The 16,919-nt window shown below is 51.2% G+C and overlaps 1 protein-coding gene across 5 annotated transcripts in view; it reads left to right on the top strand.

The window, feature by feature from the left end:
• Positions 1 to 16,919, top strand: part of FSTL4 (follistatin like 4) — a 360,281-nt gene that overhangs the window by 25,147 nt on the left and 318,215 nt on the right. For 4 of the 5 annotated variants that reach the window (XR_016236091.1, XR_016236093.1, XM_051844203.3 and 1 more), the window contains exon 3: positions 7,308 to 7,341. Coding sequence is in view for 2 of the 5 variants with exons in the window: in XM_051844203.3 (XP_051700163.3) it covers positions 7,308 to 7,341 (34 nt within the window). In the remaining 3 variants the exon portion in view is untranslated. Of the gene's footprint in view, positions 1 to 7,307; positions 7,342 to 8,762; positions 8,957 to 16,919 lie in introns of those variants that run through there. The other variant, XR_016236092.1, reaches the window with a different exon arrangement.

The raw sequence follows: 16,919 nt of genomic DNA, 5'->3' as shown, positions 1-16,919 counted from the left end.
TATGGTGCTGCCTTCCCCGTACTGGTGGAAGTTGTCCCAAAGACACTGTCTTAGGACCTTGTCTGGAGACTTGATGGTGGTTGCACATTTGGCTCCTCAGTGCGTCTGGAGGTGCTGTGTACGGATGCTGTATGGGAGGAAACTGGGGTGCATTCTCGTCCGTGTAAACTCCACTTGGTCCAGCACCAACTGTTGAATGCCGTTCCCCCCCCAGCGTACCACTGTAGCTTTGTCAGAGACCCGAGACCGAGGGTGTGTGCTTTGTTCCTCCACTCTGCGCCTTTTCTCTTTCTCTCTCAGCCCTCTGGGGTATTGACCAGGTTCTTACTATTTTCACAGAACCAACTTAAACCTTTTATGATGTGGTGGCCAGTGCTGTGGCTTAGTGAGTAAAGTTGTCACCTGCAAGACCAGCATCCCATGTGGGTGTTGGCTCAAGTCCTGGCTGCTCCACTTCTGGTCTGGTTCCTTGTTAATGGCCTGGGAAAGCAGCAGAAGTTGTTGGGCCCCTGCACACACATGGGAGACCCAGATGAGGCTCTTGACTCCTTGCCAAACTCTTTGTTTGGCCTTGCCTAGCCCTGGCTGTTGCAGCCATTGGGAGAGTGAACCAGTGGATGGAAGATACCTCCCTCTCCCTCTCCTTCTCCCTCTCTCCTTCTCCCCCTCTCCCCCTCTCTCCCTCTCCCCCACTCCCCCTCTCTCCCTCTGACCCTCCCCCTCTCCCCCTCCCTCTTCCCCGCTCTCCTGCTCTCCCTCTCCCCTCCTCCCCCTCCCCCTTTTCGCCTCCACCCCCACCTCTGCCTCTGCCTCTTTGTAACTCTGCCTTTCAAATACACAAATAAATCTTAAAAAACACTTCTATGATATAATTTTCTTCCTATTTAATTTCTGCTATCATATTTCTTTGTACTTTAAATGGATTTAAATTGTTACTTTTCGGTCTTTTAAAGCGAGGTTCTTTGGTCATCAGTTTTCAGGCTTTCTTTTTTTTTTTCAAACATATTTAAGTCTTATATTTTGAGCTGGTGTTGTGGCGCAGTGGGTTAAACCAATACCTTTGATGCTGGATCCTTTACTAGAGTACTAGTTCAAGACATGGCTGCTCTGCTTCCAATCCAGCTCCCTGCTGATGTGCCAGCCAGCCAAAGATGCCCCTAGTACTTGGGCCCTTGCCACCCACATGGAAGACCTGGATATAGTTCCTGGCTCCTGGCCATTTGGGGAGTGAACTGGCAGATGGAAGATCGATCTCCCTCCCTGCCTCCCTCCCTCCCTCCCTCCCTCAGTTGTTCTACCTTTCAAATAAACAAATCTTTTTAAAAAGATTATATTTTCCCTCTAAACAGTGCGTTAGCCACATCCCACAGTTTTTAAAATGCTGTGTTTCAGTTGCCATTCTTTTGCAAAATACCTGCTTTCTGTATGACTCTCTCTGGGAATTATATAATATGCTTCTGAATCCCAGTCTCACGGTTCCATTCATGGGCAGTGTCCTCCCCATCTCCAGTACCCAACTGCTGGCTCTTGTCAATGTGATGACTTGCTTGTTGGCCCTTTTTACTGTGTCATGTCACCTCCATCAAGCTTTCTTCTGTGTTTTTCTTTTTTATTGTCTTCCTTGCAGGTCTTCACTCTGCTACTTCCTACTAATCTAGCTTCCATCTTAGGATTCCTCTCTTTAGCTGTGTTTAATGTGCTGTAAAATCCATCTATCCTTCCAGTTGTTTAATTTTTTTTTTTTGACAGGCAGAGTTAGAGAGAGAGAAAGAGAGAAAGGTCTTCCTTCCATTGGTTCACCCCTCAAATGGCCACTGTGGCCTGCGTGCTGTGCTGATCCGAAGCCAGGAGCCAGATGCTTCCTCCTGGCTTCGCATGCTGGTGCAGGGCCCAAACACGTGGGCTATCCTCCACTGCCTTCCCGGGCCACAGCAGAGAGCTGGACTGGAAGAGGAGCAACCGGGATAGAACCGGCACCCTGACCAGGACTAGAACCCAGGGTGCCGGCGGCGCCGCAGGCGGAGGATTAGCCTAGTGAGGCGTGGCGCCGGCCCCAGTTGTTAATTTTTAATTCTAGAATTCCCATTTGATTTTTAAAATAGATTCCAGCTTTCTGGTGACATGCGGTTTCTTCCTTCTGTCTCCCTGAACGTGTTAGCCACAGTTATTCCAAAGCTTGCTTCCGCTACTTGCATGATCTGTGAAACCCATGGGTCTGTCTCTATTCTCTGTTTTCCTGAGTTTTGACCATTTCACACTGTTTATTGCCAGACTTGGTGGGTTTCGAGGGATGCTGAAGATTATATATGAAAAGCCATAAAGCTAAGGCTGGTTTTGTTGTCTTCCACGGAGAGCATTTTCTTTGTTGATGGAGAGAACAGTGGTGGATCCTGATCTGTGCATGAACAGGATTCACTGGGCAGTGAAGAATGGTCCTAACCAAAAGTCTGCTTCATTGGCCAGGACCACTCTCCCTTGGAAAGTCCAGCTTTTGTCTGCCTAGCACCTGATACTGTCAAAATATTTCCCAATATTTCATTATCTGAGACTTATTTAAGGCATTTGTTGCCACTTGGAAGCTAATTTTTTGCCTGTTCCTCAGTCTCCTGCTGTTGATGTGTACAGCTCTGCCATGGTTGTGCAACTCAGTGGGGGGTAGAGGATAAAATATTGGCCTCACTTTTTCCTGAAAGATTTATTATTTTTTTTAAAGGCAGAGTGACAGAGAGAGGGTAAGATACAGGGTGAGAAATCTTCCATCTGCTGGTTCACTCCTTAAGTGGTGGCAGCAGCCAGGGCTGGGCCAGACGAAGGCCAGGAGCGTCATCCAGGTCTCCCACATAGATGGCAGGGGCCCAAGGACTTGGACCACCATCTCTTGCTTTCCCAGGTGCATTCGCAGCAAGCTGGGTTGGAAGCAGAGAAGCCGGGACTTGAACCAGCCGTCGGATAGGGGATGCTGGTGTCACACGCAGAGGCTTGCTCGGCTGCACCCAGCCTGGGCCCCTGCACCCACTGCTTTCTGGTTTCCTTTCAAATGGCTTTGGTAGCTCTGCGCCGTAATTTGCAGCTCCCAATTCAGCCATTGTTAAGTTCTAGAACAATGCTTTCTGTTTGGTTCTGCTAGAAACAAGTAGTGCCCCTGGGGGGAATGTGGCGGTGAATACGCCTCAGCCTGCTTCCTTCTCTGCAACTCTGCTCCTGGAGTTCTGGCTGCCTGTGTGCTGGTCTGGCGTCTTCTAAACCTTTTTCCTTAAACCCGACTTCTGTAGTTGGGCTGGCAGAGGGTTAGTATAATGCAAGCCACTCTTCTGTAGCAAGAAGCAAAATTCTATCTCATTGAATTTTCATACGATCCCTGAGCATTTAGCCTTGTTTTATTATTTTTTAAAAGATTTGTTTTACTTGAAAGAGTTACTCAGAGAGAGGAGAGGCAGAGAGAGAGAGAGAGAGAGAGAGAGAGGTCTTCCATCTGCTGGTTCACTCCCCAGTTGGCCACAACGGCCAGAGCTGCACTGATCTGAAGCCAGGAGCCGGGAGCTTCTTCCAGGTTTTCCATGTGGGTGCAGGGACCCCCCTCCCCAGGGCTTGGGCCATCTTCCACTGCTTTCCCAGGCCATAGCAGAGAGCTGGATCAGAAGTGGAGCAGCTGGGACTCGAACCAGCACTCTTAGGAGATGCTGGCACTTCAGGTGGCAGCTTTACCTGTGATGCCACAGCACTGGCCCCCATTATTTTATTTTTAAAGATGGGTTGTTGTTGCTTAGCTAGGCTTGGAAACCAGACTTTGGCCTTTAAATCTCAGCTGGTCACTGACCATATGTGAAAGCTTGTCCTTGTTTAACCTTTCTTCCTCTTTTAATCATTATTTGAAAAGTGAAGTGGAAGAAGCCTTTAAATATCAATTTGTTTAAGACATTTTGGGGATGAACATTTGGTCTAGTGCTTAAGACCACAAGGTGTCATGTGTCAGGATACCTGGGTTCGGTGCTTGCCTCTATTCCTGATTCTGGCTTCTGTTAGTGCAACCCTGGCAGGTGCAGTGATGGCTAAAGAAGTTAGGTTCCTGCTGACCTTGTGGGAGACCTGGATTGGGTTCCCAGTTCCTGGCTTCAGCCTGGCCCAGCAGAAGCTGTTGCAGGCATTTGTAGAGTGAATAGTGGATGGGAGATATTTTCTGTCTGTCTCTCTGTCTAGTATAATCCTGAAAAAATGGTAGTTCAGTCTCACGAATATCAGTAGAGAATCTTGTAGTTCACTCAGTTCAAGAACATATTTAAGAGTATAGCAAATAGAATATGGCAGTATATATTTTTTTTTTGACAGGCAGAGTGGACAGTGAGAGAGAGAGACAGAAAGGTCTTCCTTTGCCCTTGGTTCACCCTCCAATGGCTGCCGCAGCCGGTGCGCTGCTGGTGTACCGCGCTGATCCGAAGCTAGGAGCCAAGTGCTTCTCCTGGTCTCCCATGGGGTGCAGGGCCCAAGGACTTGGGCCATCCTCCACTGCACTCCCGGGCTACAGCAGAGAGATGGCCTGGAAGAGGAGCAACCGGGACAGAATCTGGCACCCCGACTGGCACTAGAACCCGGTGTGCTGGCGCCGCAGGCGGAGGATTAGCCTAGTGAGCCACAGCACCGGCCAATGACACTATATTTTAAAACAATGTTTCATGATCAAGAAAAACTTACCCCAGAAAAACAGGTTAGTGGAATGTTATGAAATCTATGGAAGTCATCATATTAATAGTTCTAAGGAGAAAAAAAAAAACCATAGGATCATCTCCATACATGCATAAAAAAGTACCTGATAAAATTCAACACATATTTTATTTGATTTGAGTTTTCATTCAACAAATATGTATTGAGCATCTGCTCTGTTCAGGCACTGAGGCTGCCAGAGGGAAAAAGACACTGGCCCCTTGCAGCTCACAGCCCAGGGCAGGAAGTGGCCAATACGAGGATGAGGAAGAGTTGGGCCATATTAAGCTAAAACATGCGTTTATTTAAAAGCCCAATAAAACAGAAATTGATTTCATTTTTATACTAAATATTTTAAGTGCATCTGTTAGGCCAAATTCCAGCATTTTGTTGGATAGGGAGATGCTAGAGGTTTTCTTCTGGATGTCAGAGACAAGATAAGAGTGACCCTGCGTCCACAGCAGTTGGCACGGGGCTGAAGAAGACAGCAGCAAAGCGTGTAGGAGCGGGAAAGACAAGATCCTGGCTGTGAGTAGCTTGTCTAAATATACAAATGGCACGATGTGAACTCGTGTCAGGGAGACACGTGCTGCTTCACGTTCACAGGAGGCATTGCGTGGAATCGACCGTGGTTTCCATCATCAGACGACTGGATGAAGAAAATGTGCTCCAGGTACCTGACGGACCATCGCTCAGTGATTCAACAAAGAATGACATCTTGCCGTTTGCAGCAAGATGGGTGGAATTGGAGGCCACTGGGTTGAGTGAAATAAGCCCAGACACAGGAAGACAAATGCTGCGTGTTCTCCTTTATCTGTGGGAGCCGAGGTTAGGAGAGAAAACTCAGTGTGAACACAGATTGCAGAAGGCAGGGAGAGTTACGAGGGATAAAAGGAGTTTGGATTAAAAAAAAAATGAGCGTGTGGTTCATTCATTGAGAAAAGGGTGCTAATATGAGATATTATCAATAGGAGAAGCAGGGTGAGGGATGTATGTGAATTCTTTATACTGTAAATCAAAACTATTCTGAAATAAAGGTTAAAAAAAACTCACAAAAATACACAAATGGAAACCCCCAAAGAATAGATGGAAATAAGTTAAAAACAAAAAGAAATTTCATCAAGCAGCTGTGTATAAAATCAATATACATTGATTGCCATCATATATACAAACAAAAACTAATTGGAAGATTTAATGAAGGGGAAGATTCCACTTATGATAACAAGATATATATAAAAAGGAAATATTCACAATGTATACCAGGAAAATTTTAAATACTCTCGAGGTGAGAGCCGACTTGAGGAATGTCGGATGCACCAGATTATTCCGTAAGAGGCAGGACTGTGTGAATGCCAGCTGTCCCTAATCACATGGCAGATTTTATGTGATCGCAGTAACGGGCTCCCAGGTTTGTCCCACAGCTGAGAGGCTGACCGTGAGCTCTCCTGCTGCAGGGAGGGAGCACTTGCTGTGTGCAGGGCTGGAGGTGCAGGCCCTGGGCAGAGAGCAAGGAAAGGCATGGGGAGAGCAGGCTTCGCGTCGTGCCTTCTGCCCGTCACCTCCATGCCCTCTTCTCCAAAGCCTGCCCTTGCGACCCCACGCGAGGATGCAGCACTCTGTACACTGACTTGGCTCTAGGTGCCACGTGGCGGGCTGTGCGGTGCGACAGGCGCAGGAAAGGCTGCACCGCGTGGCAGTCTGCGTGTGCCTCTGGCCTTGCGCTGTCCTGGGGTTTCACAGGTGCGCGAGGTGCGGGACAGAGGGACAGAGAATGCAGCTGGCACAGGACAGACACGCCCAGTGCCCGGTCCGTTTCCTCCCTGAGGTTGTGTCCCACTGAGCAGGGCCGCCAGGAGGCCAGAGCCAGCGCTGCTTGCTGCCGAGGCACTGCTGCCGAAGCAGCTCCGTGGTGGCGAGTGAGCCTGTGCGTGCCTTGCCTGTCCCTCCTCCTCAGTCACTAGCATGGCTTTTGAGCTTATTCTCAACCTTGGCATTTTTATCCTGGGTGTTTATGATGAACAGTAGAGATGCATTTTCACTTAGGAAGCTGCAGAACCCATTGCCGGCCTCCCTCCCCTGTGCTCTCTGTAGCACTGTTCCTCCTTGGGCAGCCCTGTCCTCTCCCTTTATCCCAATTCCTGGGGTCATTCTCCATTCCTGGCGTTCCCTCCGCCCCTATTCCTGTCTGAACTGATTCTTCAGGGCTGTTTCCAAAGGCTGTTTTTAAAGTGCATTCCCTGTGCTGCTAGCTCCATCTGAGACACTGGTATTTATTAAGGCAAATCACCCTTTGATTTCTCAGTAACTTGTGTTTGTTGTGTAGGAACATATAAGGAAAACCCTGAGAAACAGCTGTGCTCATGAAAACCTGCATGATTAACATTTTTCCCCATTTTTGCCTAAGCCTCCAAAGAAATAAGTTGTTTACATCAGTGGGGTGTGTGTGTGTTTGTGTGTGTTGAGAGTTTTGTAGACCTAATGTCACTAGTGTCATGTTCTACTTACTTGGTACATGTTTTCATGAATGTGAATCATAAGAAGTGGGATGTTTGCAAGCATCTGTACATATGAATTATTCTTCGGTAACACGAGTGTCTTTCTTCTCACAGGAGTCCAGAAACTATGAAGTCACAAGAAGAGAAGGTAGGGAGAATGACTTCATACCTATTTCATTCTCAGTTTTGATGTTCTGGAGATAGCTTGTTGAAACCATGATGAACTTCAGACTGGGGACAGCCCGCTCTTTGGAATTTTGTATGGCCTTTTCTGGGTGTCAACTGCTTAGCATTTGGCTGTGGGGAACTCAAGCGCTGAAGTGCAGGTTGGCTTGGGACAACTCTTTCTTCTCCATTTGAGTTTCAGAGGTGGGGTCTGGGGAACTGGCTCATTCATAATCGTTTTCATAGTTACTTCAGAGAAGCCTCTTCACCCAGCAAAAAACAACATAATGAGCAACAACCCAAAAAATGATCATGGTCTGAGGTATTTCAGTATCTGGAAGGAGATGCCACTGTGAAAAATATTGCTGATTAGATTTTACCGCTTCAGCTAAGCTGAAATAGAAATAACCAATTAATTTTCCTTTTGGAAACAATTCCATGATGTCCTGTTTTTCTGCCAGCATTCCTTTAGTGCATTTGTTACCTGGTCTCCTAGGTAAGGATATATGGGTGGTAATTTCAGAAATCTTTTAGTGGAAATTGAAATTTCCCTTATTCACTTTCGGTAATACCTAGCTACTAATAAAAGGATGTCTTTTGAATGATTTGTGGAATCATTGCCAATCGTATCTTTACTGCATGGTGGGAGAATGAAGTCAGAAACCAAAGTGAGTTTTTGATCTAGGGTACGCCTTTGGTTTTAGCCTTAACCATATCTGTCCCTGTGGGACTCTTTGCAAAAAGAATAGCAATCAAAAGTAATGAAACAGTTCCCTGTCCACACCTGAATCTAACATTTCCCTGCTTCCTGGTTAGTTCTGTGTTTTTGCAACACAATGAAAGGCATAGAATGGTCATGTTACCAACCTGTGTCTCTAGTGAAGGGAAACCTAGACTTTTTATACTAGTGTTGGGGCCAACCTTTTCTTGGCTGCTGTCCGTGGTTCTGAAACCTGGAGTTCAAAGGGTCTGCCTCACTGGACTCCTGGGGGGTAAGTTTCTGGCTTCCATTCCCCTTTGGTTTTGGATTGAAGAGCCTCTGAACTCTATCTGCTTGGCAAGCATCGCTGTTTGGATATCAAAACCAAATGACACTGGAAGATGATGGATGGGTCCGGGAAGGCTGTTTCTTATTGTAAGTCGTGGGCACAGTGGTCAGTGACTGTGTACATCGTAGAGAAACAGCCCTAAGGAGTGGAGAAGTTGATATGCAGTGATATTAGGAGTACTCTTCTATTCATGTTACTACCCCTGAATGTGAATACCTGAGTAATTAGCATTGGGGAATCATGTGTAAACTTAACCTTGGGATATAAACTTAACCCTGCGCTCCTACTGTCTCTGTGTTAGAAATCTCTAACAAGGCTGGGGTTACAGGAGAACTATGTATATTTGTACTTAAAGGCATAAGAAAGTCAAACTGGGCTTGTGGCTTCAAACCCCTTGAGGAGTGAGTGAATGGAGAGTGAGCCAAGGTGTGGCCGGGCTGTGCTGGTCTCCTCTGCCTCCTCCCCACCCCTGCAAAGCATCGGCTCACACAGCTGACTGACTGGGAGCTTAAGCCTTGTGTTTGTATTTGCAGATTTGTCCTGACATCAATAAACTTTTTCCTTCCTATTGTGAACTGACGTCTTTCTTGCTTGTTTCTGTCAAAGTTGAATGTTTGAAGTTCCTGAAATAGCCCCGTTCTTTTAATGTCACTGCTTATAACCTGGCAGGAAGGAAGGAAAGGTGGGAAATTGCAAGTTCCAAGTATTTTTGGGTTTGGCAATTCACTCATGTGGGTTGTAGGGTTGTTAATCTTCTCCAAAAGGGTGTGAGGGCGAGGATAATAGGGGAACTGTGAATATTTTAATAAATTCTTATCCCTGTGAGCAAAAGGAAGACATCATCGTACAGCATCAGGAGCTTCGGATTGGATCCTGGCTGTCTTGAGCTGGCACTGGAAGGGTCACGGCTTAGTCACTGAGTTTTCCTGCTGGGTTCGGCAGGCCCGGGGGGTTGACGAGGGCAAGAGAGCTCTCAGGGCTCGGTGGAGGGGGGTCACCTCCTAATGGAGACCCAAAAGGTTTGCTCCCGTGGTTTGCTTTGATCTGGGGGTGTCTGCTCCATCCAGGGCTTAGTGCCACAAAAGCGTGACCCATGACAACCTCCTACCACGTGATCTTTGGAAACTATTGCCTAAGTCTGTGAGGTAGGAAGAGAGAGGGGCTCGCGTCAGCAGTGCAAGCAGGACCCAGGGTCTCCCGCCATGGGTTGGGGCTGTTCAGGAGAAGTGAATGCACTGTGTAGCCAGGACTCCCTTCCTTGCTATACCCCCTCTCTGCTGCTCCCAGCCCAAGATGCCTTGGGATCCTGGGTCCCTGCTGATTACATAGCTCTCTTGCTTCCAGCCCTTTTCACACTGTTCCTGCAACCTGTGTGCCTTGTCCTGCATCTCTGCCACGCCCACTTCTCCTCAACCTTTCCTGGAGCCTTTAGCCAAGGCAGGGCGCCCACCAAGTTATTCGTTTCCTGAAAGCAGAGCCCTTCCCTCCTCTGACCCTCAGATCCCTCCTGTTCCTAGTCTAGGGCAGTGTTGCTTAGGAGTTGTTTTTGAACTAAGTGCAGGCCACACTTCGGCTTTTTCTTTGCTGTGTTTGCATTCTAGTCCTGTCCCAGTGATAAACAAGCGAGGTGTGCGCTGTGCCTGGCTGTGCTCTGATGAGGCGCTCCACAGTCAGGCATACTTGGTGTCATGGGATGAGTTGTGTTCTCCGAACCGTGACCCAGACCTGTGAATGTGACCTTCTGTGGAAATAGGGTCTTGCCAGATGTCATCAAGGTAGGGTGAGGTTATATGGGATTCAGGGTGACCCTAATCCAGTGAAAGAAGGGGGAGATACAGGTGCAGGCACACAAGGACAAAGCCATGCGAGGATGGAGGATTGCTGGCAGCCACAGAAAACGCCAAGAGGCCAAGGAAGATCTTTCCCCCACCCCCTTGCAGGGAGCCCGGCCCTGCCGAGCCCTTGGCTTTAGATGCCCAGCCTCCAGAGGAGGAAATGAGAACATGTGCAAGCGAACAAGCTTCTGTTTGCAGAACTTTCTGTGTCAGGCGCAGACACTGACACACTTGGAAAATGCTGGACTTGGTAAAGCTGAGTCAGTGTTATTGCTGCCTTCGGCCGAGATGTTTTTACCGTAGAGTCTTGCAGGGTTTTTCGTAGGCTGTGACTCTCTGCGTGCAGTGTGGTACATGGCATTGCCTACAACGTGTTTCCCATGGGGTTAAACAGATTGGCTTCTGAGGATTCTGAGCCCCTCGGGGCTGGCCTCGTGTGCAGTGTCCTGCAAAGGCCTCGCTCCGAGAACCCCGTGTCCAGACACCGGTGACTGCCTTCCCCAGGGCGCGCCCGCTGGGATGGCGAGGCTGTGAGCATGGCGGTTCCTCAGCGGTGCTGGAGTTCACAGAGAACGTCCAGGTTCTTCACTTGCCTGGCCCGCCAGTCATGCGTGCACAGGAAGAACAGACAGCGCCTCACACGTGAGGTTCCCTGCTTCCCTTGCACGCACACCCACGGTAGGGAGGAGGCCACCCTGTGGGCCGATGCCCCTCTGATGTGCTGGCCCTCTCTCCAGCGGCTCGTGGTTGCTGCGCTGACTTGCTCCTGCTCCGTCACATCCCAGGACTTCTGTGCACGACTCGGGCTTCCACTGCAGGATGCCAAGAGGGACTCTGGGAAGACGTGTTCCGTGGGCCTTTGTTTCCAAGCTGGGTTTGTGGTTGGGATGCTCAGGGGACCTGGAGGAAGAGACAGGTGCAAGCTGGGGGTCTTCTGGGCGGGACCTCTGCTTTCCCCCAAGGAGGCAGCCCCGGTCATCCCCTCTCCTGGGGCCCCACCTGCCTGTGCTGGCTGCATCTTCCTCTGCTCTCCGACTTCTCTCTCCAGACACCTGCAGTCTCTTTTCATCTGTTACATGAGGTGCCCCCCTCTCTTCTGCCTGTCTGCTCGGAGGGCTGGGGCTGGCCGTGGCGGCCAGAATCCGTCCTATCACGCCAGCAGTGTTCTCTGTTTGATGCCATTGCACTGATCTGCAGCCACAAGGGAACCCTTGAGCAGGCTGGGCGGTGGCTGGGCTAGTTCAGCCTTCCCGGGCACATGGGGTGCCCGTTCCGCCTTTCCAGACGCCTGTGAGTGCCGTGATCAGCAGCTGCCGCCTCTCACTTGGCCGGTTCACGTCTTCCAGCCCAGATGAGCCTGGCTTCCTGTAAGGCTGTGAGAGAGCCTGGAGAGGAGGGAGGCGGCTGTCCTTAGGGAAAGGGCGAGAAGGGAGTGAGAGTCACACCCAGGGTGGCTGTGGCTGCTAGGGCTGCTTAGCAATGCAGATCTCAATAAATAAGACCTGCCAGCCCTGAGTGTGAAACTCCAGCCTCTCTGAAAACCTTGGAATTAGTCGCTAATTGGAAGCTGCCTTTAATAGCGCTTTTATAGTTCTCCACATCTGGGTGACTTCAGCTAAAAGAACTGCGTTCTGTTTACCATTAATTTTCATTTTGTTGAGCAGATGTTTTCTGGAGCTCTCTGCTGTCTGCTTATTCCATCTTGGTCGAGGGTGAAGTTGCTGGCGCGCTCCGAGGAGACAGATTCATGAACTTCTGGGTTCTTCTGATTAACTTCTTCAGTGGCTGCAGATGTCGGGAATTTGGTTTGACAGTGCCTGGGGCAGTGGGGCTTTGTCAATTCACGACTGCCGGGTGGGGAACGAGTCGGAGCTTCGCCCCCATACCATTCTCCCTCCTGCACGGTGAAGCATTGCTTGTTCTCCTGCGGCTCCAGGAATTTGAGAATGACCCAGTTTCCTTTACACTCCCACGCCCCCTCCCCAGAATTGGCTCTTCCTGGCAGCGCAGCCTTGCGTTGAACCTTCCTGCCAAGTGGAGGGGGCAGTGAGTGGCACCGTTGGCCAATGTGTTCTGCTGAAGAGCAGTGACTTGGGGCTCTCACAGACACCTGACACATGGTAGAGTCCCAGCATTTCACTTGTGGTGTGATTTCGGGTGTTGCTCAACCGTATCTGATCAAAAGGGGATAGTACTAATACCGTCCACCATCAGTCCCAACTGTGGGTTGCACAAAGCCACCCTGTTGTGGCCGAGCCTGGAAACCCGGGTTGGTGGCAGAGGCCAAGGGCAGTGGACAGTGTTCCCGACTGGTGAACTGAGGCAGGATCCTGCATGAAGATCAGGGGTTTGTTGCAGCTCGTGGTTCTAGAGGAGCAAGGACCACAAGCGCGGCGTAGTCTTTGGTGAGGACCTGGTGGGCTGTAGCACATCGGCGTGGGAGCGCACATCTACCTCTGTGTCTGGGTGGTGGTCTCTCCACCTCCTTTAAAGCCCCCAGGATTCAGAAGTGGGTTCCATGGTTGCGCCTAATGACTAAGCCGCTTGCTCCCCAAGGCCCAGCCTGGAAGCATCGTAGTTGGATTAAGTTTTCACTCTGTTCATATCATTCACTCCAGCATGAGTTTGGGGGCACAAGGCATAATCACAGCACAGCCCCAAGAGTGGCCCAGCTCTAAGGAAGCCGACTGTGGGCTCTCACACTCTCCCTTTCCTTCCTTCTCTCGGCATCGTGGCCTCTTCCACGCGGCCTCGTAGGATGACTGCAAGCAGCCGCGGCTCAGAGAGTGACCCTGTGTCCCCCAGAAGGACACCAGCAAAGTCCCAGCAAGGACTCCTGTTTGCTGGGCCTGTGCCACCTGGCTCAAGCCCTAAACCAACCTCTGTGCTCCCCCGGGGAGGAGGTGGGAATAGGTCCTGAGACTGGCTAAGAGCACGTGTCCTCCCCTAGGGTGTGTAAGACCCTCCTCACCTAAGCCGCAGGGAATGAAACGGCCACTCAGCACCCTCACATGGCCTCGCGGGGGTGCTGGGAGGAGCCACTGTGCATGCAGAACTCAAGGTTCAGCCAGGGCCACACCCCTGGTGCTCAGTGAGTTCCTACTTTATTCTATTTTATTTATTTGAAGACAGAGTTACAGAGAGAGGTAGAAACAGAAAGAAAGAGAGGTTTTTCATCTGCTTGTTCATTCCTAAATGGCCACAATGGCCGGAGCTGAGCCAATCTGAAGCAGGATCCAGGGGCTCTTTCTGGGTCTTCCACAGGGGTACAGGATCTCAAGGACTTGAACTGTCTTCTGCTGCCTTCCCAGGTGCACTAGCGGGGAGCTGGATTGGAAGTGAAGCAGCTGGGACTCCCACTGGCCCCCATAAGGGACGCTGGTGCTGCAGGCTGGGGCTTTAACCTGCCATGCCACAGCACCGGCCCCGAGTTGCTACTTTTAATCAAGCTCTTGTCCTGCATCGACCCATCTGGCTGCAGACATAGAGGACTTTGTCAGGTCACCAACCCCATTCTCCAGTCTCTAAGCGGGCTTATGTGTGACCTTTATGTTTCAGTCTGTGGACTTTTCCATGAATAATCATCTTAAACTCAGGTCATTCCTCTCCCTCTTCTCGGCCAGCCTTTCTTTAACTCTGCTCTGCTCTAATTCCTGACCGGAGGAAGCACACCAGCCTCTACCTGATGGTGCCTCTAAGAACTTAGAGACAACACACCTAACATCTCTCCCCCTGCATTGGGGGCTTTCTGGACTCTGGGGTCTGAAGCCATCTTAGCCTTGCTTATGATTTTCTTTCTTTTACTACATCACAACGTGGCTCAAAGACCAAGGCTGCCCAGTAGGGCATTAGCCAGAGGGGTCTCAGGCTGGCTGTGGGTGCTCCCTGGTTATATTCCGCAGGATCAGCTTAGGTCAGTCCTAGTGCCTGGACCGTGACAGCTGGGAGAGCCTGGCTTCTCTCTCCTGTCACTGTGTGCAGTCTCCGTGGATCCCAGGCCCTGGCTGAGCGGCCCTTCTGTCCTCTCCTGGCTGCGTGCAGCTCTCTGCAGGGCTGGGGAAGCCTCAGGACCTTGTGCTGTGCAGCCTAGGGCTGCTGTGGGTCACCTGGTGCTGCTGGGTGAGCTCTGGGAGTGCTCCCCACACCCGGGACCGCAGCACCACCCAGCTGGCCTTCAGGGGCTGCTCTGGTCGGGCTGCGTAGATGTGACCCAGCAGGGGCTGAGTCTCTTCCAGCCTGGGTCCCCTGTCCCTCGCACACAGTGGACACTGAGAGCAGACTGTGTGCCCCATCTGCTTTTCTCCCAGAGGTGAAGCCCAGCTCCAGGGCCTCCGCCCCATTTGGCTGTGGACCCTGCAGCCCAGGACACCTGTGCTGTGTGCTGTGCTTAATCTCTGCTCAGTCCCAGGAAAGCTCGGGCGCCTTAGTCCCATCCTCCAGTTACTCCGCTCTAACTACCTGGGGCTCCCTGTGCAAGAGAAGACTTAAAAGGCGCTCACGCAAATGAGCTAAAGGCCTGGGGCTGGGCTGTTCACAGCGATGATTCCTGTGCTGCAACGTGTGCTGGTGAGGAGTCTCTTTGGGTTTGCCATAGCAATATTTGGGCACAGGCACCCACCTGGAATACATGGGGAAAGAGGCGCGTTCCCACCAAGGTCATGGCGCCCCAGGGTGTGAACCCCTGCAGGCTGATAGGGACCCTGAGTTCAGCCCTTCCCAACAGCGCACCACCCCGCAGCCCACGGGTCCCGGCCTGCAGGGCCCAGGCATGCAAATGATGCCCACCCAGAAGCTCTGAGATCCCAGCATGCCTTGCCTGGCCTCCAAGCCGGAAGAAGTCTGTGCTTTGTGGGACCTCTGCCGTGATCTTCTCCCCGTGAACGGTGCGCTTGCCATCAGCAAGACTCTCGGCTAATTATCTGTCACTTAAAAATCATCTGTTTCTGTCTCTCGTGTCTCATTGCTGCCTGGCGTTCTTTCTTTATTAAGAAATGAGACACTGGACCCAGCTGACTGTCATGTTCTAATCCTTTTCTTGTCATCAAGTTAGTTCATCTTTTTCAAAAATATTTATTTTTTTTGAAAGGCAGAGTTACAGAGAGGTGGAGGCAGAGAGCGAGAGAGAGAGAGATACAGACAGACAGACAGACAGACAGAATTCCATCCACTGGTTCATTCCCCAAATGGCCTCAACTGCTGGAGCTGGGCCACTCTGAAGCCAGGAGCCAGGAGCTTCTTCCAGGCCTCCCATGTGGGCGCAGGGGCCCAAGGACTTGGGCCATTTTCTACTGCTTTCCCAGGCCATAGCACAGAGCTGGATTGGAAGTGGAACAGCTGGGACTCTTACCAGCGCCCATATGGGATGCTGGCACCGCAAGCGGTGGCTTTACCCCCTACACCACAGTGCTGGCCTCTAGTTCATCTTTTAGGAACTCAGGAAAAAGAGAGAGAGAGAGAGAGAGAGAAGCCACCAACAGCAAGCCTGCCTTCTTATTTTTCCAGTCTTCTTTTTTTGTATTGGTTGTTCAGTGGTAGAATTCTTGCCTGCCAATCATGCCTATTTTTTTTTTAAGATTTACTTATTTATTTGAAAGGCAGAACAACATAGAGGGCAATAGAGATGCCCCACGGGTTGGTTCGCTCCCCAAGTGGCCACAACAGCCAAGTCTAGGCCAGGCAGAAGCCAGGGGCTCCGTCCTGGTCTCCCACATGGTGGCAAGGGCCCAAGCCCCGATGCCTCAGTGATGGAGACCCCAGGGTGCTGTGCCGTGGGGTTCAGAGGAGTCTCTGGCTGCACCCTGATCAGCATGGCACGGACTGACACGGGGGAGGCAGGTCCCCGATGGTAGTTGGAATTGTGCTTGAATAAGGGACACACAGCAGGAGGGTTAAAAAGAAGTCCCTGTGTGTGTTACCACTTACCTCTGAGAAGCTGTCACACCTCTGTTTGCCAAAGGATTTTGAGTGCCTTGGCGGCGAGCCCGGAGGTGGCGAGCCCGGAGGTGGCGGGCCTGCAGGTGGCGAGCCCGGAGGTGGCGAGCCCGGAGGTGGCGGGCCTGCAGGTGGCGAGCCCGGAGGTGGCGAGCCCGGAGGTGGCGAGCCCGCAGGTGGCGAGCCCGCAGGTGGTGAGCCCGGAGGTGGCGAGCCCGGAGGTGGTGAGCCCGCAGGTGGTGAGTGGGCATTCCTCTGGACTCCAGGGCAGGGCATCGCTTCCCAGCTTCAGTGACGGGCTCTCAGGCCACGAGGTTAAATCCCTGACTAGAGGTCACAGAACTCACTGCAGAATGTGAACTTAACCTGATCCCTGATGGCAGATAGGGGGCGCTTTCTCGAATGTTCAGATCCCAGCTGCCTCCTGTGATGAGGTCTCCCCTCACCTCTATTCAGGGGCAAGGGAGACCAGGAGCGTCCAGGACCCAGAACTCGGAGCGGGGCTGCCCTCGCTGCGGTCCTCCCCGGCAGCCGCTCCTGCGCCCCCCTCCCCCGGTGTGCTCCTGGGAAGGTTTTATCTCCCATTTTCCTAAGCAGCCCGTCTTCACTGGGCGTGAGGTCAGAGGCGGGGACGAAAGTCTTCCTCGTCATCAGGTACGAATCTTGCAGGTTGGAAGGTTCTTCCTGGGAACACTTTCATATCCATTCTCTTACTTGGGCCCCATAAACACTGTCTGAAATAGGCT

The sequence above is a fragment of the Oryctolagus cuniculus genome, chromosome 6 (assembly GCF_051225735.1).
Source record: "Oryctolagus cuniculus isolate XC-2025 breed Fujian yellow rabbit chromosome 6, ASM5122573v1, whole genome shotgun sequence".
Lineage (NCBI taxonomy): Eukaryota > Metazoa > Chordata > Mammalia > Lagomorpha > Leporidae > Oryctolagus > Oryctolagus cuniculus.
This window is presented reverse-complemented; position numbering and strand designations above follow the sequence as displayed.